General features: G+C 41.4%; 1 protein-coding gene across 5 annotated transcripts in view; it reads left to right on the top strand.

Moving 5' to 3' along the window:
• Positions 1–2,079: 2,079 nt before the first annotated feature.
• The window catches only part of PKN2 (protein kinase N2), a 121,325-nt gene continuing 97,115 nt past the window's right edge, over positions 2,080–26,289 (top strand). For 4 of the 5 annotated variants that reach the window (XM_050962119.1, XM_050962116.1, XM_050962117.1 and 1 more), the window contains exon 1: positions 2,080–2,403. Coding sequence is in view for 4 of the 5 variants with exons in the window: in XM_050962116.1 (XP_050818073.1) it covers positions 2,356–2,403 (48 nt within the window). In the remaining variant the exon portion in view is untranslated. Of the gene's footprint in view, positions 2,404–18,687; positions 18,889–26,289 lie in introns of those variants that run through there. The other variant, XM_050962115.1, reaches the window with a different exon arrangement.

Here is a 26,289-nt window from a genome sequence, read left to right as displayed (position 1 = left end):
TTTTCAAAATGTGAACACTAGCGCATGCTGAAAAACTGGCTCTTAAAAAGAGAGCTCAACTCAACCTATGATTTGGCAAAGCCACTCCATGATTCCCTTGTGTAGTCTAAACAAATTAATTTAATCTTGGACAATATTCTCTTTCTTTTCCTTCCCCCACAGAACAACAAACACCCTTTTAATTAAGGTTCATTAAATAGCTTTTAAGTTGCATAGTAAGTGAAAACTGGCCAAGATCCTGAGTTGCACCAGCAGAAGATTTAGTATAACCCAAGAAGGGGATGCAAAGATTATTTTAAATCACCTTTTTGTTCCCCTGTACAGATTCTGAGTCAGTCCCTTCCCCTAGTACAACTTAGAGCGGCCTGAAGTAGGTTTATATGAAGTGTCTACCCTAAATATGGTGCTATAAATAAGATGAAGACTTGACATACCTGTCCTTTCTCAATCCATTAACTAAAAGTATTGTGAATTAAGTTCCCATGGCAAAGTTGTCATTATTACCCAAAACTTTCTGGATGTGTGCCAGTGGGACCCTATCAGTAAAATCAGGATGACTAGTTATGCAGTTGCAGAGTAAACCTTGTTATATATTGTCTATAATAGTTTTTAGGAAATAGTAATTTTTGTACATCGCTTCAACGGGGCTACTTACATGCAGGGCTGCCCAGAGGATTCAGGCGGCCTGGTGCAAAGCAATTTCGGGGGCCCCTTGCATTAAAAAAAAGTTGCAATACTATAGAATACTATATTCTCATGGGGGCCCCTGCAGAGCCTGGGGCAAATTGCCCCCCGCCCTCCTCCTCCCCCCCCCCCCCGGCGGCCCTGCTTATATGTGAAAAGTTAAGCATGTGTATCTGCAGGATTCAGGTTTAAGTCACTATGTTGAGTTATAAATAACTAGGCCTCATTTATATAAAGATACCCCTGAAATATAGATACAGATTGATATGATTACTGTAGAACTATTTTGACAGCTTTGTTTTTATGTAAGAGAGACAGTCTGCATGTTCACATTTAATTATTTTTGTACTGCATGCCAGCTTCTGCTGGGAAGTGTTGCTGCTTCTTTGTTGCTCAGCAGCAGTAGTATGAGTACACTCAAGCTGTTCTGGCCAATCTCTGCTGGCAAGCCCAGCCTGGAAATAGTCATTGTAATTTATTGTTTGATTTTTTTATATCTGTGAAAACATAAATTCCAGTTCTAGAGTATACAAGCTACACTTAAACCTTGTCTATACAAATAAATTACACTGGCTTAACTAACAATCTGTTTGTAAAGCAATTTTAAACAGGTGCAAATCCCTGTGTGGACACACTTTCATTAGTTCATAAATGGTAATATCAGTTTAGACTGAGCCGCTACATTTACTGAAACAAGCTAAACTGATGTAACCCAGCGTCCACACTTGGCCTGGCACCAGTTTGACTAAAAATGTTTGAAATCCTATTTGCAGATAAATTGGAGCAACTTTGTGTTGGCTGTAGACCAGGCCTTCATGTCAGAGAGGAGGAAACAAATGGTTTGAAGGTGGGATTCTTTCTGACTTGGGGAGGCAATGAGGATAAGTGGCTGAGCCTAATCCCCAAATGTGGCAGAGATGCCCCTCCTGCCCGAATCCAGGCACAAACACTGCTATCTATATCACAGATATATACTGAACTGCCCCTAAGCCTCCTTCTAGGCTGTGTTTGTGTGTTGTATTGCCAAATCCAAGTGGTAACATTAGAAACTTAGTTTAAAGAAAGCGAAGAGTTTTACGTAGTAACAGGACTCCGGGCGCTGGGGATTTACAGGCGCAGGGCTTCCCGCAAAAAAACTGATAAAAATTCACGCGTTGGCAACAGTGGAGGGCGCCATCTTCTCTCATCCCGCTTCACAGCGATGGGGGTGGGGTCACTCCTAAGCGGCTGCCCCCTACACTCGGCGCGTCCCCACTTTGCCCCGAAGGGAAAGTTGTAGGGTTCGCTCCCCACGAACCTGCACCCCCCCCATCACGTGCTCGTATGGAGCCGCAAAGCAGCGGCGCGTTTGCGACAGGGTGACAGCCAAATGGTGCGACAGCCGCGGCGGGCGGCCCCAGCTGCGGTGGAGGCGGCGGCCGAGGGCGGCTGGAGCCAAGCAAGAAGGTGCCAGGGCGGGGGAAGCGCCGCTCGGTGTGCGGCCAGCGGGGGAGCGCAGCGCCCGCGCGGACCCCCATGAGAGGGGGGGGTTCTTGCCCCTCCCGGATCCCCCAGCCTCCCGCCCGGGCTGAGCACTCAGCGCCCCCTCCCCCCGATTAGTCCCGGCCCCAGACCCGCCTCCCTCCCCTCCCCGGCGGCAGCGTCCAGGTGCGGAGTTCAAACCAGAGCGCAATGGCGTCCAACACGGCGGAGAGGGAGATTCTCCTCACCGACCTCCAGGTAAGAGGGGCCGGGGTCGCTCAGTGCCCGGGCTCAGGCGGCCGCGGGGAGCCCGCTCGCCTCCTGCCCCGGGGCCCCGTTCCTGTCTCAGCCCCGCTGCCTGGAGAAACCAACCGCCCCCTGCCTCCTTCCGGCCCGCTCCCCGCGGCACAACGCTCCGCAGACTGGATGCTGAGACCTCCGCCGTCCCAGGCCGGTTCCGCGCGTGCTGAGGGGATGGACCCCACCCCATTCCCGTCACATTCCGCCGCCCCGCCTGGGTCCGGCTCTGGTCGTCTCCTCCCCTCCCCAGCGAGGGGATGCCGGGGCAGCCGCCTTCCCCTCCGCAAGGCCCCCCGCCCCGTCTGGGCTCCTGCTTAGCGCGCGCTGCCCAGAGGATAATCTTCTTGGCCAGAGCCGCTTCCCTCGCTCCCTCCCTCGCTCGTCGGATTAATGCCCGGAGTGACTCAGGAAGCGTCCCCCCCTCTGGGCAGGTTGTTTGAGAGTGAGCTGAAACTGCCTCTCCAAGCCTTGTCTCGAGCTCGCAAACAGATTAATAGCCCCTGAAATCCTTGTGCAAGTGGTGTGAGGTCCTTTTTCTTCCACATACCGCTGGCGAGATTTTTCTTTTCCTTTCTCGCTCCGTTCAGCCCCTTAGGTGCACATCAAGTTGTATTTACAAACACTCGAGTCGGTTCATTGAAGGAAATAAACGTAATTGGTTAGTCAGTGCTGGGCACCCTATGCATAGTAGAGGATGTGAGTAGAGCAACTTTTTCAGTTGTATCACTTGCAAATGCTCTCTCCAGCAGGGAAACGGTCATTTCCAATTCTAGTCTTTTTCTAGTAGAAAGTATTTTTCTTTGTTTTTGTTTTTTCATTCCCATTGAAGTGCTTGATGATCATACCAGATGCAGCTTTTCTTGTATGTAGCCTTTGGACTCGTAATCCATGCAGAGAAGAAAATGGACAGATAGAAATATAATTCAGTGCATTCAGAGAACTCCTTTCTTTACTTATAGAGTAATAACTGGTAGAATGTTATGAAAATGCAGCTGTTTGTCATTTCCAAGCCTCTCTGAAAACAGGCCAGTTTCCTGGACTTGTGTAAAGTATGGAGTTAGACTATGAACAGTGTAATTTTTACAGTTCTCCAATATATTTTGACTGCAAGATTAAATAGAGATCTTTAGTAGGCTTGCTGTGTACTTCTACTGCATGTTAGATTATTTCTCAACTAGGAAATGGATTTTGGTAGGTCTTGCCCCCTGCTCCCCAAGCCTCTGTTCAGACTTCATAACTTTACTAAATCTGTGCAAAATAAGGGGTTACAGTTTTTATAGGGCAAAGATGCAACTCTGAATATCACTTTCCAGTTAGTAATAGAACAATAAGCTAAAGAAAAAGTCTGTAACTGGAAAGTATGTAATTTGAGTGGAAATGAACAAAAGGTGCCTGAAAGAAAGATGTTTACTTTGAGTAATTTGTATGTAATTTTAAAAAATGAAGTAGTGGTGTTTACAGTATGTACATACTTACTGCTAAGAGTCTACGGCAGGGATGGGCAAACTTTTTGTCCTGATGACCACATCTGGGAATAGAAATTGTATGGTGGGCCATGAATGCTCACAAAATTGGGGTTGAGGTGCAGGAGGAGGTGAGGGCTCTGGTTGGAGGTGGGGCCATAAATGATGCATTCAGGGTGTGGGAGGGGCCTCTGGAGTGGGGTGTGTGCGGGGGGGAGTGAGGGCTCTCAGGTGGGGCTGGGGATGAGAAGTTTAGGGTGTAGGAGGGTGCTTTGGGCTGGAACCAAGGGGTTTGGAGGGTGGGAGGGGGATCAGGGCTGGGGCAGAGGGTTGCGGTGTGGGAAGGGGTGCAAGCTCTGGCTGGGGTGGGACGGATGAGGGGTTTGGGATCCAGGAGGATGCTCAGGGCTGGGATCGAGGGGTTTGGGGCGAGCATCAGGGCTGGGGTTGGGGTGTGGGGAGAGGCTCAGAGGTGCAGGCTTTGCACAGCGCTTACCTCAAGCAGCTCCCGGAAGCAGCGGCATGTCCGTTCTCCGGCTCCTACGTGGAGGCATGGCCAGGCAACTCTGTGTGCTGCCCTGTCCCCAGGCACTGCCCTGCAGCTCCCATTGGAGTGCTGGAGGGGGCTACTGGATTGCGGTCATGCCTCTGCTTCCAGGAGCTGCGTGAAGTGGCCCCCAACCCTGCTCCCAGCTGGAGCACTGGAGGGGGGCTATGCTGCGGCTTCCGAGAGCTGCATGGAACGGCCCCTGACCCTGCATGCCGGCTGGAGCAGGGCCATTTGGCTGCTTCTGGGAGCCGCATGAAGTGGTGCCCGACCCTGCTCCTTGGATGGAGCTTTGGAGCAGGGCAAGTCCCAGACCCCGCTCCCTAGTGGGAGCTCAAGGACCAGCTTAAAACGGCTGTTGGGCAGATCCAGCCCACGGACAATAGTTTGCCCACCCTCGTCTAAGGGAAAGAGTGTACAATGAATATTGAGCATACTTCATTCACTTACTGCAAGGGTAGTCAATTATTTTTTGTGATGGTCCATATTTCTTGGTCATGGTATAGTCAAGGTTCAGACTCTGGAGAAACATTTTTCACATCAATAATGATAATAAGAAGTAAATAAAAATGTTGTGGTCCATTCAAAAGCATCTGGCAGTCTGGATTTGATACATGATCTGCCTATTGACTTACTGCTTGTGAGAGCAAGACTAAAGGCAAGGCACTATCTCAAAAGTTAAATGTCAATTGCTGGTTCTTAACATGGCTTTCTATAGAAAGAGTTGATACTAACCTTTCATAAACTATTAGTGTTTTAATACAAACTTGATATTGCTTAGACCCAAGTTGTGTGATGTTTTTGAAACATCCCTGTGGCAGAACAATACTTTAATTTAATGATTGTCACAATGTTATATATACAAAAAAGTGAATATGAATAGAGGCAAAACTGAATTTATCTAGAAATACTGGAAATATTTATTAGAAAACTTTGTAGCAGAACTGCGGAGTAGAGAACAATGAAATTTTTTGTGGAAAACCCCAGAGTGGAATGAATCCTGCGTCTTCTGTATTTTCTACACTACTAGTAATAATATTTAATGTTTACCAATATATATAAATCTCTCTGTCAATACAGGAAACTTACAATATTAACAAGGAAATCCAAATGAAGTTTAAATTTATTATTCTGTCAACTCTACAAAATATAGAAAAGAACCATCGTATCAGAATGGACAAGTTTGTGAAAGTTATATAATTTATTTTTACAGTGGCATGGATTAGTTTTATATCCCCTTTTCCTATCATTTTATATTATTCACTTAAACTATGGTTTATTAGATTTCTACTTTTTTCTGGAAAAATTGCATATCAGAATTTTGAATTTACCACTCTTCTTATTTTAAATAAGACTTAATGAGATGTATTAAATCATGTACATTCAAGTTTTTTGTTTGAGATGGTTCCAGTATAAGGCACTTAACTGTAGTTTACAACAGGAGTGCACAGTTGCGCTCACGTTTCTTTAATTCATTGGCACATTTTTTTTACCTGCAAGTAACATCAAAAACTACAGTAGTTTTAGATATGGGTTAGGATAATTTATTTTCACTTTTGCCTTATGTATTTGACAGAACTTTGCCTAGTCAGTTTTCCCTAGATAGTCAAGACGGTCTCCTTTTGTTCATGTGGGTCTTTTGGCAAGAAAACTTAGGAGCCGGTGTACTAGCCGAAACTATTTCTAACTCATTTTTGTGAAATTGACAGATTTTAGGTTGAAGGTCACATACAGTGACCACTCTAAATGTCTCATTCAGTTTCCACTGTAATTTCATTCAGTCTTTAAAGGCCATTTTTAAAGCCTGTATTTTCATGAGATACATTTCACTGTATTTTAGTCACATTAGCTTGGAATTCTGCTATGGGGGGTAAGGAATTGAAGAATGAGAGAACAGTAAACTGTGACTTCCAGTGTGTATGCTGGTGGTCTGGAATTTCCCAGTAACAAAATGTACAACTTTGTGTTTCCTGCCAGTAACATCATTACAAGCTGCAGTAAAATATTTTATATCTATGCTAATGGAGAGTATTAAGAAAATGTTAAAAGAATGCATAGAACCAACTGATCTTATAGTAAAGATTCAAAGCATTACCTAAATCAGGTATAGTCTAAGTAAGTATTTGCTAGAATTCTGTAATTAGAAGGTAATGTTTAGTTGTTGGACAGTCCTTCAGTCTTGGCAAAATATGATGAGCATGATAAGGCTAAAACATTCACAAGTAGCTGACAGTACAGTTTACTAGGAACTGATGCAGCAGTTACTGTAGCAAATATGCTTGTTTCAAAATGACCTTGACCTACAAAGAGAGATTTTGCGAACTTTGACATATTAACTGCACATTTCTTACAAAACAAACACAAGGTTTGACTGTATATCTGATTAAATTGATTTTCTTAAAAGAAATTAAACTTAAAATTTGTTTTGGCTTCCATATGTAAGTAGGAAAATAGATTTGAGTTGGTACCTTAATTTTCTATATCTTCAGTAAAATACAAAAAAAGTTAAGAGTACTGGATTGTTTATGGAATTATTAATGAGATATGGAAATCTCTTGCACTTGTCTCTAGATTACTGGTTCAGATTTGCCAAAGGTCAGAAATACAGATCAGTAGCTGTCGAATGAAAATATGTTAAATGAGTTTGGTGGTCTGTCAGATTTTTTCATAATAGGTTCTGTTTGACATCCTTGTTGGCTTATCAGATGACACTGCCAAAGTCACGGAAAATAAACTACCTTTTTACCTCTTGAGAGAGTCCCTTCATGTCACATGATTCAGGTACTTCTGTAGAGTGATGGGGTGAGTATAAATCAAGTATTCTAACTCTTTCCTATTGTGCTACGTAAACAGTAGTAGTAATTTTGAGAAAAAGAGAGGAATTACTAAAAGCCTGTGCAAAACCTGCTTTTATGACATTCTGTAGATTACATATATAACTTCATCTATTTCACAACTTAAACAAATATGTTTAAAAAAACCAACCCCTCCCTTCCAATTATCTACCATCTGTATCGTAAGCCATCCACATATGCTCCCCTTTTCAGCTTCACAGGGAGGAAGTTATTACAAATAATGTTTTGTGTGTAGTGTTCTGTTTTCTAATTGTAAATTTGACAGTTTGTACAAGTGTATAAGTGTTTGTATTTGTATATGTGTTGCTTATTTCAGATTACCGGTGCTTCCTTGAGAGTGGTGAAGCTTAACAGAAGCCATATCATTAAGAAGTTGTTAGAGTTGGATAATGAAAATACTTATGCATGTGAATAACTTTATTCATGCATATTAAATTGTATTTATATAAGTAAAGTTACTGATAAGCTCATTGTGTGTAGGACCTGGTCCTTAGAGGTACAGACTTTGATTTTGCTCTTGAAACCTCTTTCATTGATATTCTAGAGTATATTTAGATAATTAAATTTCATATTCATTCAAAATTTTGCCCCAAACCACTATTAGCACTTAACTCAAAAGAACAAACTAGGGCTATGCCTATACTGGCAACTGAACCACAGACACAGACACACACATTTTGCTGACAACAAGCACCGGTGTGAACAGCACTTTATCATCTGACAACGCTAACGCTGCTTGTTGGAGAGGGAAGTTTTTTGTGAGCAGGAGAGCTGACAAACAGCGGCTACGCTGCACACCTTTTGCAACATGGCTGTAGCGAGACAGTCCTGTTGCTAAAAGCTGCGTAGTGTAGATGTAACCTAAGTATATTATTGGCAGCAGTTTTTTAATTTAAACTGAGTGGCAAAAAATTAGGACCTAACTCCACCAATGCTACAGGCCATAGCCTAATATGATAAGAAGTCCCATTTTCTTCAAATTGGGCTGCTGAAGTTAGTAAATTATTCACGTTTTTTCACAATTGGGTCTTAAGTGTGAACAGGTATAGTTACCTAAATAACTTTGTTTATAAACGTCTTTTTCTGGATTATACCTATGGAGCTGAGCAGAATAAAGAAAAAAAAATGTTTTATGTTTTCATAGAAATTTGATTTTGATGAAGTCTTCCAGCCAGCCCTGTTACCTGCTTTATTAATCAGATACTATATTGTGAAGTTTAGCCTGGAAAGATTGCTGACAACAGAAACCTTTCATAAGTCATTTTAAATGTTTTAACTTATTGCCATTTTGAGGTAAAGGATATTACCAAGTTAATTTAGATAGAAGTGTGTTTTTATTGTTTGAAATGACACTGAAAATTATCATAACAGAATGACAGAGATAAATAATCATTTCAGCTAACTTAATGGCACATTGTGTATATCACTTTCCCTGTACAGTTAACTTCTCATGTTTGTGTTTATTTTTTTCTACACTTCAACATTGGAGAAGAATGCTTAGAAATGAATATGATGGGGGGGTGGAATGGCAAGGGTATCGATGACGTATAGTGCATGAAAATAATTAATTTATTTTTGAAGTAAGTTTTACAATTTTTTGGTACTGCTATAAAATTATTTTTGTCTTAAGTGAAATGGAATATTGAGTATCTATGTTTTTGTTTAGAGCACTGGGCTGGAGCCCAGGAGACCATGGTTCTATACCTGGCTCTACCCCTGGCTAGCTGGAGCTGGCTGATATTGGGCAGTCACTTCACTTCTCTGTGCTTCAGTTGAGATGGGGATAACAATACTGACCTCCTATATTAAGCACTTTATGATCTACAGATGAAAAGCACTGTATAAGAACTGAATATTATTTATTACTCAAACTTAGTTAAAATAGTTGGGTGATTTTTAAAACTGCGCAAGAATCCTAGTTACTCTCTTTTGAATAGTGTACAACTTTCAGAAATTAAACTATAAAAGATTATGCTCAAATAACTTCTTCATCTCAGTTGTTCCTACAGAACAAAAAAACCCCTCACAGCTAAGACTAAAATTGTCCTTGACCATCCTTTTGTGTGATAGGTATTGAAGTACCTGTAGAGTTGCCCAGTACTTCTCAGATCCTTAAATACTGTCCCCATAACATGGGTTTAGGGAAGAATTCCAGTTCTAACTCTAAATTTCTCTGCTTGTGTGGGTTTAAGATACACTTTAATTGTAATTGTTTTTAACATTTGATTCTTTTAAAACATTTTTAAAAGCTGGAAAAATTCTTAATGGGACAAAAATAATCATTAAATACGTAGTTTTATTGATGTGTTGATTTTGAGTCACCTTTTGAACTACTGTCCTGTCAGTTGACCTGTTAACATTATAATTTTTGGCTACCTTTTCTTTTACTCAGCGGCAGTTGGTGCTTCCTGGGTCATTGGATCCAAGACTGTTGCTTTAACTTTTGTTCAGCATGCAGTTACATGGTGATGGGCAATAACGACATAGATATGTATTCACAACATACATAATAGCTCCTCCATCTGAGCAGTTTTGTATACTGTGAGACTGGGTATCTATTATGGTAGAACTCAAAATACCCTAGCAGAATTCCTTATAAAAGCTAATTGTACATGCACTTCATGTTGGGGGTGAGATGGCTCAAGGGATTAATAGTGGGATAGGGAATCTCCTCTCTAAATCCCCAGCTCGGCAGAGCATATAAATACATGGGTAAGTACTTGGATGAGTGGGGATGAACTGCTGAATCTGGGCCTAAAACATCATTTCACATCTGCCTCAGGTTCATAGTGACCAAGCATTGTGGACTATATACTGTGGTGTCAGTCTAATTTTTCCCCATCACCAAAACCACTGTTGCACTTGGCACTAATTGGTAGTTTCATTGCTCTTCTTAGCTAAAGTGCCAATGACTGAATGAGGAATAGAGACTAAACTGGACTTTCACCTCTAGGGATGTTTCCTGCAGAACATGAGTGAGACATTTGAATAGTGTGTTGAAGCTTTAATAAGCACAGGCAGTAGTATACTACTTTTGGGAATAGTGGGCTTAGTTTCTAATGCAGTTGAGCTAACTTCTTTTATAAGCGTTACATTATCTTTTTAAAAATAATTCCTAGGTTGAGGTTTATATTAATTTCATATGCCTGATTTTATAACACTTTGAATAAGCGATTAAAAACTGCTTTATTGCGGCATAAGAACTTGAGGCTTCATAAAGCCAACAAAACACTGGAAAAACATTCTGTAGGGACTGGGGGTGGCATAGACTGGCAGGGACATGTAGCAGATGACTTATAAGTTGTCTTCAGTTTCATTTCCTTGAATCAGTGATTGAAAAAATTAATAAAATTTAAGATTGAGAATTTTGCATACACAAGGGTCAGGAAACTTAAATAAGCTTCTCACAGACCACTTATCTCTTCTGCCTTTAACACGTAGTAATGCCATCCAATAACCATACAAATATGATTAAAGTATTTTAGTATTTGTGGTTGAAACTATATTAAAGTATTTTTTAAGGGGAATAGATTTGTTCTATTTTTCATACACATAACTGAGCATGTGTATCTTAACATGTTTTGATTTCTTTAAGTGTAATTTGTACTCTGAATTTCTTGTGTTTATAATGTTTACAATAATTATTAACTTAGTTGCAACCTAATTTCTTCAAATATGGCCAAACTCCAGATGGACAGTTAATTTGATTTATATACACTATGTATATTTATTAGGAGCAGCATGAGAACATCATCTACAAAAACAAAATAAAACTGGCATGGAGACTAAGGAGGAGGTTATTTATCCCTTTTTAAATGACTGGATTTCAAGTTGGAGTCCATTGAACAATGTGTCATTCAAGAAGTCCCTAAATCTTCGTATATTTTTTTGAAATAGTATGAAAAGAATATCTTATATTCACTTCTGTTACTGATGAGGCTGCTGCTTTATTGAGTGTATACATTTAGACACTCATTTTCTTCATGTTTATGACTAGGGCCCTGCCAAATTTATGGTGCATTTTGATCAATTTCACCATCATAGGAGTTTTAAAATAGTAAATTTCATTATTTCAGCTATTTAAATCTGAAATATGGATTGTGCCAGTTAGTATGAGAGGAGTGTTACTTGATCTTTGTCTGTCTTAACTACATTGCTGAAGTTAGATGCATGTTCTTATGCCTTGCATTAAGGCTATATGTACACTAACAGATGTAGATGTAGTTTATTCAAGCAATACTATGCTTTTGCCTGCATAGCTAATTCCAGCCTATCCTACTTCACCCAGTGGAAAGAGGAAACTGTTTGCCAGTATATAACTGAGTCTACGCTAAGGGCTTTTGCCACACAGCTGTCGGTCAGGGATAACACCTCTTCACACTCTCTACTTACTTCATGTCGGCAGAAATTTGGGGTGTGTGTGTGTGTATATTATATTATATTATATATATTATATATATATATATAATATATATATAAAAATATGGACTAATTAGGTAAAATTATCTGTCTTGCCTGAAGTCCAGTGGTGTGTGTGGGTTTTTAAGAAATATGAGTTTCCTTTACTGTAGATTCTGTTTCTTGGAGATAGACAAACTGTTTACCTAATGTCTTAATAAGTACAAATATGAGGAAATGATGGTGGCTGGAGCTGGCAAATATGGATTTAATTCATGGTTGCTGTTTGTACTTCTGTAGTTTTACTGAAGTTTCTAAAAAACACTAATGATCCTATTGAAGATTTTTTTAAACCATTTTCTTTGTGAAAAGGTGGTAACAAGGATTATAGATTTCAAATTATGAGTGAACCTTATTTTCTGTGTTGCAGTAACAGTGTTTTTCCTGTTCAAGTTAAAAGATATTTCTTTTGATAACTCTCTGGCAGCATTTTTTGGGTGACATGAAAAAGAGTGTAACTGAAACTTAGGTCTAGAGCAGTTAGAGAGGAATTAGTAATATGCGCATAATCAGGTATATGTGCTTGCATATCATGGCTTCAGAATTGATCACAGAAGAGTTGTGGGGTCTATTAGTATTACAGAAGTGTTTGCAACTGCAGCAGGTTGGAAAGAGTAACTTTTAATTTGGCTTATAAATCAATTGAACAGAAGTAATAGGTGGCAGAATTAAAAAGTGTTGGGCAATGAACCCAAAAATATTGTTCCAAACCTCTAAATATAAGTGCTGATATACCTGTTTAGATTTTATACCTGTTTAGATGAGATTTATAGAAGTTGATATTCTGAAGTTTTAAAAAGCTTATGTTTTGCACACTGCCTTTATAGGCATAGGCAATGTATATGAACATTCCAAATGCATATATTACATACCTGCTATGTGCTTATTTGTTAAATTACCAAAGGAAGTCGGTACTGAAACTAATGTGACAGAGATTTGTCGGAGGTGGAAAGATATTTCTGGACTAAGTGATTCAGATAATGCCTCTACATGCAAACAGGTGCAAAGGTATATTGAGGAGTAGGGTGGAGGAATGCAGTCAATCAGATCAATAGGCAATTTCTCATTTTAAGGTGTAGTTGTATTCTTGTGTAAATACTACAAAGAATCAAGTAAGACAGACCTGAACAAATACAATTGTGTAAATCGTCTATGGGAGTTGTTTGAGAAAGTTACTATTATGTACAAATATTCATAGAGATAATATAGCTCAGATCTTTCAGAAAGTTCCATGTCACAAGTTTCTGTAGGTATGGAAATATAAGGGTATCCAAACAATCTTAATTGTACTGTATACTGACACAATTAAAAAAAAAAACCCTGTGATCTACCATTATACATATAATTGTCTGTCTGTTGCATAGTGTCACAACAGGACAGATAAGGTTGTATGTTAGTTATAGCTATGCATTTCTTTACTTTAAGATGTGTGGATTGACTTTAATTTGAACTTTAACTCTGAATTTCCTAGGTTTATGCTTGGTTTTGGGATTATAAAACCTACCTGCCACTTTTATACCCGATATTGCTTATATATACTCAACCTTAACTCATTTTTAACATAGTCTTTGATTATAAAATAGAAGTCCCAGTAATCATGCTGTCTTTTATCGAAGGCAACTTGTCATTTTTTTGGGAGAAACAGTGAGAAATTGAAAGTAGATACATTCTATTTTGCCTGTATCTAAAATTATTAAGTTATGTGGGAAGTTCTTTAGCGCATCAAAAGAAAGCTTTGTAATTCAAAGGAATTGTTGTAATATTAGGGGTAGCCCTTTCTTACTATGACTCTTGTATTGACCTATGATTAAAGTTGACATATGATTTTTCAGTTGAAAAGCTGATTTTTTCCCAAAATGTTCTAAAATCCCCATGCATATATAGATTGTCTTGAAAATTTCTGGTCTTTAGTGGGGCCCAGGGTAGGTTTTTTGTTGTAAACTTGGGATCATTTTATTTAAGGGTTCCAGAAATAGAAAGCCCGGGAGAGGGGAAAAAGCAGTAAACTTTTTTCCATTATTATTTTTTGTTTTTGCTTGTACCTATGGCTCAAACTATTGCATTGATTCCCTCTTCCCCCCCCCCCCCCCCCCGCCATCCCTCAGCCCCAAGTGATATCTGGCTTTGGCTTTGATCACTGCTAGCATCTAGTGCTGCTTGACCAATGTGGCAGAGGGTATTTGAAAAGTTTTGAGTTCACTCTAGCTCTTCAAACTGGCACCTCTAGGATCCACACTACAATGATTTGCACATATGCCCTGAGACTACTGCTCTGTGGTAACAGTGCATAGTGACATGCCTGATATCAGTCAATGGATAGCTATGGAGAAGAAACTAAAGACACTGAATCTGAGCAACTGCCACATACTGTGAGTTCAAGTCCTGTCCTTGGCAGATTTCTGAGATTACTCATTCTGCGTTTTGTTTTGAGGGGCTCTGAAGAATCTAGTACCGTAAAAAGAGGTAATATTTCCTTATCTCGCCTATTTGGATCTCTTGCATAGCACACACCAGGAAAGAGAGGTCCCTGAAAAACTCTAGCTGCAGTTGCACATCCTTCAGATGGCAAGTCTGGTAATTTGCTACACCTAACACAGTGAGGACCTGAGTGTTTAAAGAAGCATGATGGCATAGTGTAGAATTGTGTTGGACACAACACAGAAAATAGTAGGCTTTCTTAAGAAGTCAGGCTTCACATGGTCCCAGTGTCTATTGCCAGTGACCAAGGGACAGAGTTATATTTATGTGGGTATGTTACTGTGTGGGAGACATTACACTAATTCTGTATTTCCAGGTTTTCATAGGTTTGTGTTAAAGCCACCTTCCACATTCTGGAAAGGCATTGAGGTAGCAGTGGGCAACATTAAAACTGTGTGTTAGTGAAGCATTTTGGCGATGAATTTTACGTCATTGAGTGAAGGGAAAACTGACTTGATGAGTGAGCTATTGAAGCAGAAAAGATGCACAGTAAATAGAACATCAAACTTTTGGAGTTGGAAAGAGCTCCTGTTGCCAAACTTCAGGATGGACATTTAGGACCCAAGAACTCTTTCAGTGTAGACCTTTAAAGTGTGTGTGGGGGGTTTCCTTACAGGCCTGACTGTTCTTGTAACTTGGGTAGCACTGTTGTCCAATACAGATCATAAAGATGAAGTATCTGAGCTAATAAGTGGTAAAACATTTTCATCATATTTATCAGTTACTCAATAAAAAATATTTTAAATGGTTCTTCATTAAAGAAAGCAAACAATCCTGGGTTTCATGTCTACAATATTATAGTATGCTCCGTGGTGGCATGAGTGATTGTATAAGGTACTGATTATACCAGAGGTAGGCAACCCATGGAACGGGTGCCGAAGGCGGCGTACAAGCTGATTTTCAGTGGCACTCACACTGCCTGGGTCTTTGCCGTTGGTCTGGAGGGCTCTGCATTTTATTTAATTTTAAATGAAGCTTCTTAAACATTTTAAAAACCTTATTTACTTTACATACAATAGTTTAGTTATATATTATAGACTTATAGAAAGAGACTTTCTAAGAACATTAAAATATATTACTGGCACGCAAAACCTTAAATTAGAGTGAATGAATGAAGACTTGGCACACCACTTCTGAAAGGTTGCTGCCCCCTGGATTAGATGGTGTGCAGTACTGGTTGTCATGCTTTAGATCAGGAGTCTCAAACATGCGGCCTGCTGGCCCCATGCAGCCTGCAGAGCTCTTCCCTATGGCCCACCAAGCTCCCTATACCCACTCCCCCAGTTATTCCTGTCACCACAAAACTCCCCTCACCCCCCCCGAGTTATTTTGTGTGGCCACTAAGCTCCCCATGTGCTGCTCCCCAATGTCTGGGGCCGGGTCTCTCCCACAGCCCTGCCTGCCGCCCCTGCGCGCCTTCCCCGAGTGTCCCCTGGCCCCCACTTGCTGCCCCCTCACCACCCTGGAGCCTGCAGCTCACGCAGAGCCGGTATCACCTGCTGCCACAGGGCCCTAGTGCCCACCTCCACAAGGGCCGGGGCAGGCTGCCCTTCCCCTGCCCTTCTGACCTAGTCTTGAGCCTCTCTAATGCCCCAAACCCCTGATCTCCAGCCCCACAGCCCTCACCCCTGCACCCCCTCCTATCCCCAAACTCCATCCCAGAGCCTGCACCCCTACCCCTTCCTGCACCCCAGACTCCCTCCCCCACCCAAACTCCTTCCTAGAGCCTTAGGCAGGTGAGGGTAGAGTTTAGGTGGGGGCAGGTTTTGGGCACCACCAAAATTTCTACAAACCTGCCACCCCTGGAAGAGGTGGAGCAGGGGTGGAGTGATGGTGCAGCCCAGTGTGAGGCAGGGGGGGACTTTAACAGAAGTAATTCTAACTAAATGCATGTTTTGTCCTTTGAGTGAGGTGCATTATTGAGTGTATATATTTTATTAAAACTGCTTGGAAATGACTTTGTCGAAAAAAAAGAACATTCATGGAAGAAAAGAGAGTTTTCCAAGACGAATGGGAGAATTTATGTTTTTTCACAGGGGTAAAAGATAAAATTCGTTGCCTTATTTGTCAGCAAACGATTGCTGTTCCCAAGGAGTATAATGTGCGTCGGCACGACGACACAGTGCACCGTGAAAAATATGATACATTTACTGGAAAAATTTGAGAAGAAAAAGTTCAGCAACTTAAAGCAGCATTTGCCATGCAAAGCAATTTCTTTTTGAGGATTAACAAGTTTAGCGAAGATTCAGTAAGAGCAAGTTTTGTGATAAGCGAAATGATAGCTAAATCATCGTGACCTTTTACAGAAGGCTTATTCATAAAAGAATGTCTTACGAAGGCCAATAAAATTTTATGTCCTGATAGGAAAAAAGTTTTTGAAGGCATAAGCTTGTCTGCCAGTACAGTTGCCTGCAGGATAACGGATTTAGCTGGTAATGTGCAAAAACAATTGATTCAAATGGCAAAAGACTTCGAAGCATTTTCAGTTGCTCTTGATGAGAGTACAGATGTATCAGATACCGCACAGTGTGCAGTGTTCATTAGAGGTGTGGATTGCAATTTGAATATAACTGAATAATTGCTAGACTTAATGCCACTGAAGCATACCACAACTTGACATGACATATTTCAAGGACTGGAAGAGTGCATTGAAAAAGCTGCACTGCCATGGAACAAACTCGTATCTTTGACTATGGACAGTGCGCCATCAGTGTGCTCTGAAAATGTTGGTGTGCTTGGATTATTGAAGACCCAACTAAACAGCCTCAATATACCAGCAATTAGCTTCACCAATATGTATGCATTGTATTTTGCACCAAGAAGCCCTGCGTAGTAAAAGTCTACATGTGAAGGAAGTTATGGATGTAGTTGTTAAAACTGTTAATTTTATACGTACAGGAGGGCTGAATCACAAACAGTTCACTTCTTTTCTAGCAAGTATGGACAGTGAATATGGGGAACTTCTGTATCACACTCAAGTTAGATGGCTGAGTCGTGGAAATGTTTTGAAGCATTTTTTTTTGCACTTAGAGGGGAGATTGATTCCTTCATAAAAATTAAAAACGAGGTTCCACAGCTTGCTGATTCCACTTTTATCTGCAACCTTGCTTTTCTAACAGATGTAACTGATCGCCTGAATGCAGTGAACTTGAAACTTCAGGGTAGAAAACAGGTGATAACACAGATGTATGACCGTGTTAAGTCATTCAAAGTCAAGCTTACTTTGTGGGGGAAACAGCTGACCGCTGGCAATTTGGGCCATTTCTTGACTCTGAATTCCTTAGGAAAAGTTGAACCCAAATCCTTGAAAGAATATTCAGAGATCATTTCTAACTTACACAAACAGTTTGATGTGCGGGTTAACGATTTCAAGACACTTGAACCACATTTTCAACTTTTTTTTCCACACCATTTGCTGTTGAAATTGTCAATGTTGCAGATGGAGTTAGTGGATCTTCAGTGTGACACCATTTTGAAGCAGAAGTGTACAGATGTTGGAATTCCAGAATTCTACAGGTTTCTTTCACCAGAAAGATTTCCCATGCTCTCTGCCTCCGCAAGGATAATGGCAGTGTTTGGAAGTACGTGGATATGTGAACAGTTTTTCTCTTCCATGAAGATTACAAATCTGTGTTAAGGTCAAGGCTCAGTGATGAACATTTGAAAGCAACACTGAGATTGATTTTGTCTCAGGATATCAAACCTCATATTGATGCTCTGGTTGATGCAAAACGCTGCCAGCTAATTGGCCAAAAATGAAATGACTGTCAAAATTAGCACTGACTTTTCACATTGCAGTTAAAGAAGTTAATACTAAAGTTAATAAATTGACTTTTAATAGCATACTATATTTTAATATTATACTACTATATTACTCTCTATTTTTTTTCTGCCTACCTCCAGGCTGCTTCCTGCCGCCAAACAGCTGTTGATGGCGCTTAGCACTTTCCAAGAGGGAGTGGGGAGGAGCGAGGAGCCGCATGCTCAGGGGAGGAGGTGGAGAAGAGATGGGACAGGGGTGGGGCCTCATGGAAGGGATGGAGTGGGGTTGGGGCCGGAGGCAGCAGGGTGTCAGTGATGCGGCCCTTGGGCCAATGCACTAGTCCTCATGTGGCCCTGGTGGTCATTTGAGTTTGAAACCCCTGCTCTAGATGCTTAGCCTGGCCAAAACTCCACAGCATATTGGTACAGAAATGCCTTGTTAATTTCAAGTAAATCTGTTTGTTGAAATATTGTTTAAGTTTTTGTTTTATTGGCTTCTATTTGGCAAAATATTGACTTTCTTCCCCCACTCTATGGCCCCAGTCAATCCTGGATCTTTTTTACTTGTCATGATTATCAGTGATGCCATTAGAGTTTTGCAAGTAGGATTTCTTGATTTACAGTCTCTGTTGGCTAGAATGTGGCTTTTAGGTAAGCAGAGCAAAATGATGCTCAGTGTTTTTCATATCCCGCAGTTCTTTACAAACATAATCTGCATAGCATCCCCACAAAATGGGTTAGTAATAACATTAACCCCAATTTACAGATGAAGAATCTAAATCCCATGGAATACTGGTGGCCAATGAGATTAAAAAATCCTTGATCCCATCCCTGTGCTCGATCCCCTAGATGACATCAACTCTCCAAGCCAATGCAGAAGGTAGGTTTTTTCTTTCTCAGCAAAAGTAATAGATTATTTTAAAAAGTTTTGATAAGATTTGTGGGCTAAATACTAAGGTCACACCACCTCCCCAAGTTCATGTTAAATTGCTGATGCTCATAATTTATAGTGTGTATCGCACATTATAAGATAAAAGTAGTTTATCACTGGTTTAGTTTTTATAAACCTGATAGTGTAAAGTTGCCTAGAAAACTTAAAGAAAATAGCAAATCTGCAGTCTGGCCTTTGCTTATGGTTTTAGAAGCACCATATTTAAAACAATCAATAGCCTTTCCAATAGCCTGTTACTTATACTGTATTAATTTCTAACCTTAATTGGAAGTTTTAAAAATGTTGTTTTTTCCATTGACCTGTTTCACTGAAAGATTTCTCTATAGATTTAGTGGGTGTAAGGTATGACAAAATTATTATTTCCTGGTGATGCTGGATCTCAGATTGATAATAGAAGGAAAAGGCTGAGTAAATTGGGTGTATTTCCTTTAGAAAAGAGATTTATATTCTAGAGTTGTGAGGCTACATTAACTGATATAAGACGCTGCTGACTGCCACCCTTAAATACATGAAGGTGTGTGTATTAGGGAGAGGGGAAAATGCATTAAATTACAGATTCTAGATAAAGTTTTAGAAAGAAAGGAGCTTGGGAAAAGCCAAGGGGTATGTTTCAGTCAAGTAGTTTATATACTTGACATACATAATTACTGAATGATGTTTCGATCAGTGGTTTTAGAGATGTTCTAAAGTTAGCAGCAGCACGAGAAAAGTAAAGAGTACTGTCAATTGTACATGCCTGACTGCTGCTGTAGCATTCTTGAACTGCTGCCCATTTAGGACTCTACAATCTCCTTTAATGGAGACATGTTTTCTTCAATATTTGAGCTTTATTTCTAATAAGCTAATATGAAGTTAATGTTTTTTAATCAAAGAATGACAACTTTTAACACTTTGCAGTTTCAGAATGATTAAAACTTCACTTGCAATCATAATTCGTCAAGAAGATGGTTTCTTCATTTTTTTTATTCCTGACGCTATTCATTAATTTAATCAAAGATGACCAGTCCTGGCATCCTGTGTGTCAGGAAGAGATGGAAGGTTACAGTTTTGGAGCTGTTTTAAAACATACGATACTACTTAATATTAAAATAGAACAAGGTTTATTCCAAAGTTTTGCTGATTACCATTTAGTCTGGTTGGGAAAAGAAAAATTTTATGTAAGTGAAGGGCAAAGATGCATAGCCAATTCAAGCCCATATAAACAGCATGCCAAATATTTGGCATAAATCATGTTAACTGCTTCCTTGATGAGAGTATAGAAGAACTTTAAAATAAATAAATAAGTCAAGGGATCGTATTTGAACTAAATCATGTTTGGGGAGTTATATAATCTGAGTCCTAATTTCTCCTATATAGTATTTCCACTCCAACATACAAGGCTCTTCTTCATGCCAAACATTTGTGGAGAAGGAGGGCCAGGTGCCACTTAATACTGTTCTGTAATCGACTAAGGGGTTTGCTACATGATGACAGAGGCTCCTCCCTCAGAGGCTGGATCGCAGTGCACTCTCAGTGCACCAGTTCTGGAGAAGAGGACCAAACTGGAAATCTAATCCCAACTGTGGCAATATACTGCCCTTCTGCCTCAGCACCATGGAGCAAAGCAACCTAACTAAATGACACAGCAAACTGTAAGATCTTGTGGTTGGTATTATATTATTGGTGGTTGGTATTATTCTTAATCTGGAGGAAAGCCTTTCTGAAAGAGGAATGTTTTGTGGCATTCCTAAAATTGGTCAGAATCTGGATTTGCCTAATTTCTTCTGGAAGTTCATTCTGTACTTAGATCCCCTAGTTGAAAATGTTCTGTCTCTAGTTCTCATGCAGTTCATGCTGGGTTTTGGTCTACCTTGGCCCTTAGAGAAAGTAATTGTTTTGGCCATTCATAGATAAAAATTCATTATTCTTTTAAAATATTGCTGGGGCTTGATCTATTACTTGCTTTGCTGATTAAGGTCTTCAGTTTACATTGGAAACTGACTTGGAGCCAATGGTGGGACTGGGAGCATATGCTTGGTGTGCTGTGGTATCCTAGACAACAGAGGAGTTGGATAGCCACATTTTGTACTAGCATTTTGTGCACTGACTTTAGATTCAGTTTTGGATACAATGAATTACAGTAGTCCAGTTTGGAGTTGACAAATACATGGATCTCTGTGGCCAGGTCCTCTTCCAGGAGAAGGGGTGAAGTTTCTTAGTGAGCTGGAGGTACAAGAAGGTGTTTTTTTGATAGACACCACCTGATCATCCAGTTTGAATGAGTCAGACAGAATCCCATGGCTCTTCCCTACTTTGATGAATGGGGTTTTCTCCATTTGATGGGGATAGGACAATGTCCTTGCTAGTTCTTCAAAGTAGTCTCTTCTCCCACCCCTCCCTTTCCACCCAGCGTCAACTTTGGTCTTGTCTGGGCTCAGCTTGATTTAGCTGTTTTTTTCACCCAAGAGCTGGCCTTTAGTTGGCATGATGACATCTTAGTTAATGGCAGGAGTTGCAACAGTGAAGAGTGAGATATAGTCAAAGCGTATTATTGACAGCTGAGCTTTTGGCATAACTGTCTTTCTTTCCCAGTGGTCTAATACAGATATTGACAAAAAGGGGAGATAGTTTGAATGTCGGTGGGTCTCAGCAAATGAAGGCCATTAGAGAAGAGGAGCAGCTAGTTATTACCACTCTGAGCTCTGCTGGAGAAGAGTGATTGCAGCTACTGTTATGCTGTGCCATTTTCTTCTGTTACATCAAGTAGGCAAATTAGCAGTATCTGTTGGTTTTACTTTGTCAAAAGCTGCAAGAAATCCAACAGTATGAGCATGGGGACCTTGCCTGTATCTGTGGCCATAAGGAAATGGTCTCTTAGTGCCACTGGGGATGTCTGTGTGTTGTGATCTGGTCTGAATCCTGATTGTAAATCATTCAGGATGTTGGCTGACACTGCATGTTGTTGGAGCTTAGTGGTTACTACTACCTCTACTTTTCTCAGAAGGTCATGAGCTTAGCAAGGGGTGAGTTTTGGTTGCTCCCACAGTGGGAGAGGGCAAAAAAGGACAGGATGGGCCAGGTCCTGTGAGATTTCCAGATGCCACAGGATTCTAGGGGTAAGCTTGAAGTCTCATGGGATTTGGAACCATAGAGTCTCATGGGATTTGGCATGTCATTTGGAGCCATGATAGGACCCTGTGCTCAGGGCCACTTCCTGTTTGCTTGTTTCCAGCAGCCAGGAATTTGAGTCAACTGATTCAGAGTACTAGCACAGAAGGCCAAAGAAGTGCCCAAACAGATGCTGGCAGCCTAGGGAATCTTGGTTGCTAGGAGCAGTATCTGTGGCCAAGGGAGCACTTGTACTTTGCATCTCTTTAGCTTACAGAATAGCATTTGTGGAGTTCCAAGTATTGGGGAGGCTGTGGGTCTACCCAGGGCCTGGCCTATACCAGAACTCCAAATTTGTCAGTTAGTAGTCATTTATCTGGGATGCCCTTTTACTGCAGGTCTGTGGGTCATCCAGACACCTATCAGAGATTTATGGTCCACAGGATGCTGGAGGGTTGGGCCCAGGCTGCCGGGACACAGAGCGATGTCACTCTGCAGGTCCATAGGCTGTTAGTTGAGGTTCGTCCTTGGGTCTGTTATTGGGGACGGGGAAGCTTGTACTTTTCAGGGCAGCCTTTCCGTGGGCTTTCTTCGGGGCCTGTCAGGTTAGTGAGCTGGTCCCTTTGGCCAAAGGAGGCTCTTCAAGGAAGTCTCTTGAACTACATGCTGTCCCGTGGGAAGGTAATTCTCTGTGGCTCAAGATCCGCAAGCTGAAAACTGATCAGATTGAGATTGACGAGGCTGTTGCTTTGCACCACTCTCTGAGGGGAACCTGTGTCCTGTATGGGCACTGCAAGCATATGTGGCTCAATGGTCACCTGGTGACCAGTCTGCAAGCGAGACTGTTCTTTCCTAACCAAATTCCAGTTTGTTGGAGTGTTTAGATGGAGCTGTCATTCTTGGGCTTCCCACGGGGAGAGTATTTCTCCCACTTGTTCCAGATAAGGGCTGCAACACCAGCTACCCAGCTGGGTAGATGCATCAGAGGTGCAGGTTACAGGGCATGGGCAATCCAAGGCCTATACATTCTTCATGTGGCTGCCTGAGGGGAGACTGAAACAAGTGGTGTGCTGAAAGTGCCAGAGGTTTTTAACTTAGACATGGGGAAGAACATGGACAATCATGTATTGGAGCACTCCCAAAGCTGGATTTATGGGCATAGTATTGTGCACTGAGCTTGTAAGAGAGCATGCAATTTAAGAATAGGCTTGCAGCTGGGGCTCAGACTGAACACTGTTTTGTCTTTTCATGGCAGATGGGGCATCGCTGGGATCAGCTCATGCCTCTTTTGCATGGGCTGTTGCCTGATGAGGATATACCAGACATCTTTATCCACCTAGAGGAGAACAACCTGTGAACGTGTTCCAGACTCAAACTGATTTGGAAAGCTAAGCAGGATAATGGACTGCTGGTGGACGTTTCCTGGTGCTGATATAGTATATTTGGAGATGCTGGCCCTTAGGGTTTGGCAGACCGCAATTCATCCATGTAAAGGTGGATAGGGCCCAGAGGAAGGCAAAACTGAAAGTATCGGCATGGTTGTAGTCCACAGATGGCTTGGTTATCAGCCCAGCGTGGCTGAGCTGTATTGAGAGGATGGAGTGTACTTCTCTGATATAGGTACCGATTTTGTTCCTGGGTGATCTCAGTATTGGGTTGGCTTAACTCTTAGGTAGCCCATGCAGGGTGGGATGGATGCAGTCAAGCTGATGCTGGCACTCCGTATGACAGGTGCCCAGTGCGGGAACTCACTGATTTAAGCTCCAAATCCAAAAAAGTAACATAGTGAGCATTGTGTCTAATCTCCTGGGGGCGATTGTGAACCAGGGACCAGGGTACTATCCCAGGGGACCACTGTGCCAGTGCACTTGACAGTGGTGCTGGCTGGGAGTTGAGGTTTCTTCTCTCCTCAACCCCTGAAAGGAGGAAGGATGCTAGTTAATGAGTTACTGGAAGCACCCAGAGACTCTCCCAGTGTTGAGTCCTCCCTGTAATAGGAGCCCCCAAGAATTAGCAAAGAATCAATGGGGTGTGAGTGATTTGTGCAGGGCTATCCTCCAACAGGAACCTTGGCTGTAACTTAACTAATAAAGTTGTAGCTTGGTTAAAACCCGTGCCACATGCCCTTGTCCTCTTCCATGCAGTGAGCACACCAAATCGGAGGTTGGAGATGGAAGGTAGTTGGAAAGACCTTCAGGATTGAGTGATAGATTCTTAAGGAAACTATGATGTTTTTCAAGGAGTGTGGCAGGGATCCTCTGAAGGAGGCATTGACAGTTTCTATTAATAATGGACATAGTTGTTTTTGGTTGTTTTTCACCAGTCATGATGGGCTTGGGTCTGGTGAACTCATTGTTGCTATATTTTATTAGGGCTTCTTCACTTTGGCATGTATGGTGGGGCAAAAGTTAGTTGCAGTGGCAGAGTGGATAATATGATCTGCTCAGGAATGGGATTTTCTTTGCCTATTAATCATAATTGTATTCATCAGCAAAGTATCCTGATGGCTCTTCACAGTGATCTGTTTAAGTCTGCCTGGGTTGATGAGTCATTTCACAACTGATTCTGCTGTGTTGATTGCAGAGCCATAGAAGGCTCTTGACATCTGTACTCCACTGTAAGAATTATTTGTACAGTTGGCAGATGACCTTGGAATGCTTTTGTGCCATTGGTGATCTCAATTTTCTGCCTGTGTGATTCAGTTTCTGTTCGTCTGAACTAGGGTGACCTAGGTCAGCATGGAAGGAGTTGGTAGCTTGGGGCTAAAGCATCTATGGTAGTGGTGATTGTACTGTTGTACTAACTCAGTGTTTTGTCTTTCAGTATTTGGGTTGCTTATTCTTCTAGGGTGAGTTGAAAATCTAGAGGGTTCAAGATCATTTCTGTTATCCTAGTGGGAAAGAGGAGAGGCTCTGATTTTTGCCTGGATGAGGGGGTGGTTAAACTAGAAGATATGTCTCCCGTGTTCATTTCTAAGCTGACTATAAGATTCAGCATACGTTCTGCTGAATATGTGGGTCTGGAGATTGTCTGGGAAAATTTCGTGGTTTCTACATGGGCCATTAGCAAAAATACTGTTGTATACTTTGTATATGGAAGTTCAGTTGAGAGAATACTGGGAATTGGAGGGATTCTGTCACGGTAGTTGGCAGCGCTCTGTCAGTTTCTTGGAGGAACTGAGAGTTTCTTATGATGAGGTCTATATGCTGCTAGGAGTCCTATGCTCCTCCTTGTTCTTCACCTCACAGAACATATGGGATGCACTCCAATATGTGGTTATGGGTGGAGAATTTTCTGCATCTGGGGTATTAGCAGTACTGCTCTCCTAATCTCTCTTCCCCTGCCCCGCCTCCCCCAGTGCATTTTAGGGTGTGTCTTGGCTTATGATATAGAAAGTACTCTCTGGGTACTAGCTGTGCTAGGGCAGGATTAGAAGTGGCATTGAACCAGATCTCAGTGACACAAGCAACATCAATGGCTTCATCCAAATTAAATCAGGAAGTATTTCTTCACACAATGCACTGTCAACCTGTGGAATTTTCTGCCAGAAGATATTGTGAAGGCCAAGACTATGACAGGTTCAAAAAAGAACTAGATAAGTTCATGGAGTATAGGTCCATCAATGGCTATTAGCCAGGATGGGCAGGGATGCAAACCATCGTCTGAAGTGTCCCTAGCTTCTGTTTGCCAGAAGCTGGGAATGGGTGACGGGATGGATTACTTGGTGATTACCTGTTCTGTTCTTTCCCTATGAAGCACCTGGTATTGGCCACTGTTGGAAGACAGGATATTAGGCTAGATGGACCATTGGTCTGATTCAGTATGGCCATTATTTGTAAAATAGATATCTATCATTGTCCAATAATTTGTTCTCTGATTATTTTCCATTCGGAGGCTGGAGGTGCAGCTGTTGTCATCTTGTGTTTTTTAGTGGTTTTGCTGATTAAGCAATTGACTCCAAGTGCCTAGCTTTTTGATTTATCCTAGTGTGTGGTGATGATGGAAGATGTCACCTCAACTCAGTGGCAATAAAGATTTGGCAGGGTGAGGGGTAACTGAGTTTCAGAACCTTTGAGAATGCTGGTGATCCAGTTCTCCAGATCCTGAGGCTTGGTAGTGCTGTACTGTAGTCCAGAAGGTTTGCAGTAATGTTCCTTAAATGGGTGGTAAAGCATGCTTTCACTGCTGCTACCCATGCTACCATGGTAACACTGCTATTTATACTGTTGATGAGAGCTAGCG

The sequence above is a fragment of the Gopherus flavomarginatus genome, chromosome 7, assembly GCF_025201925.1.
Source record: "Gopherus flavomarginatus isolate rGopFla2 chromosome 7, rGopFla2.mat.asm, whole genome shotgun sequence".
In the NCBI taxonomy this organism is placed as follows: domain Eukaryota; kingdom Metazoa; phylum Chordata; order Testudines; family Testudinidae; genus Gopherus; species Gopherus flavomarginatus.
This window is presented reverse-complemented; position numbering and strand designations above follow the sequence as displayed.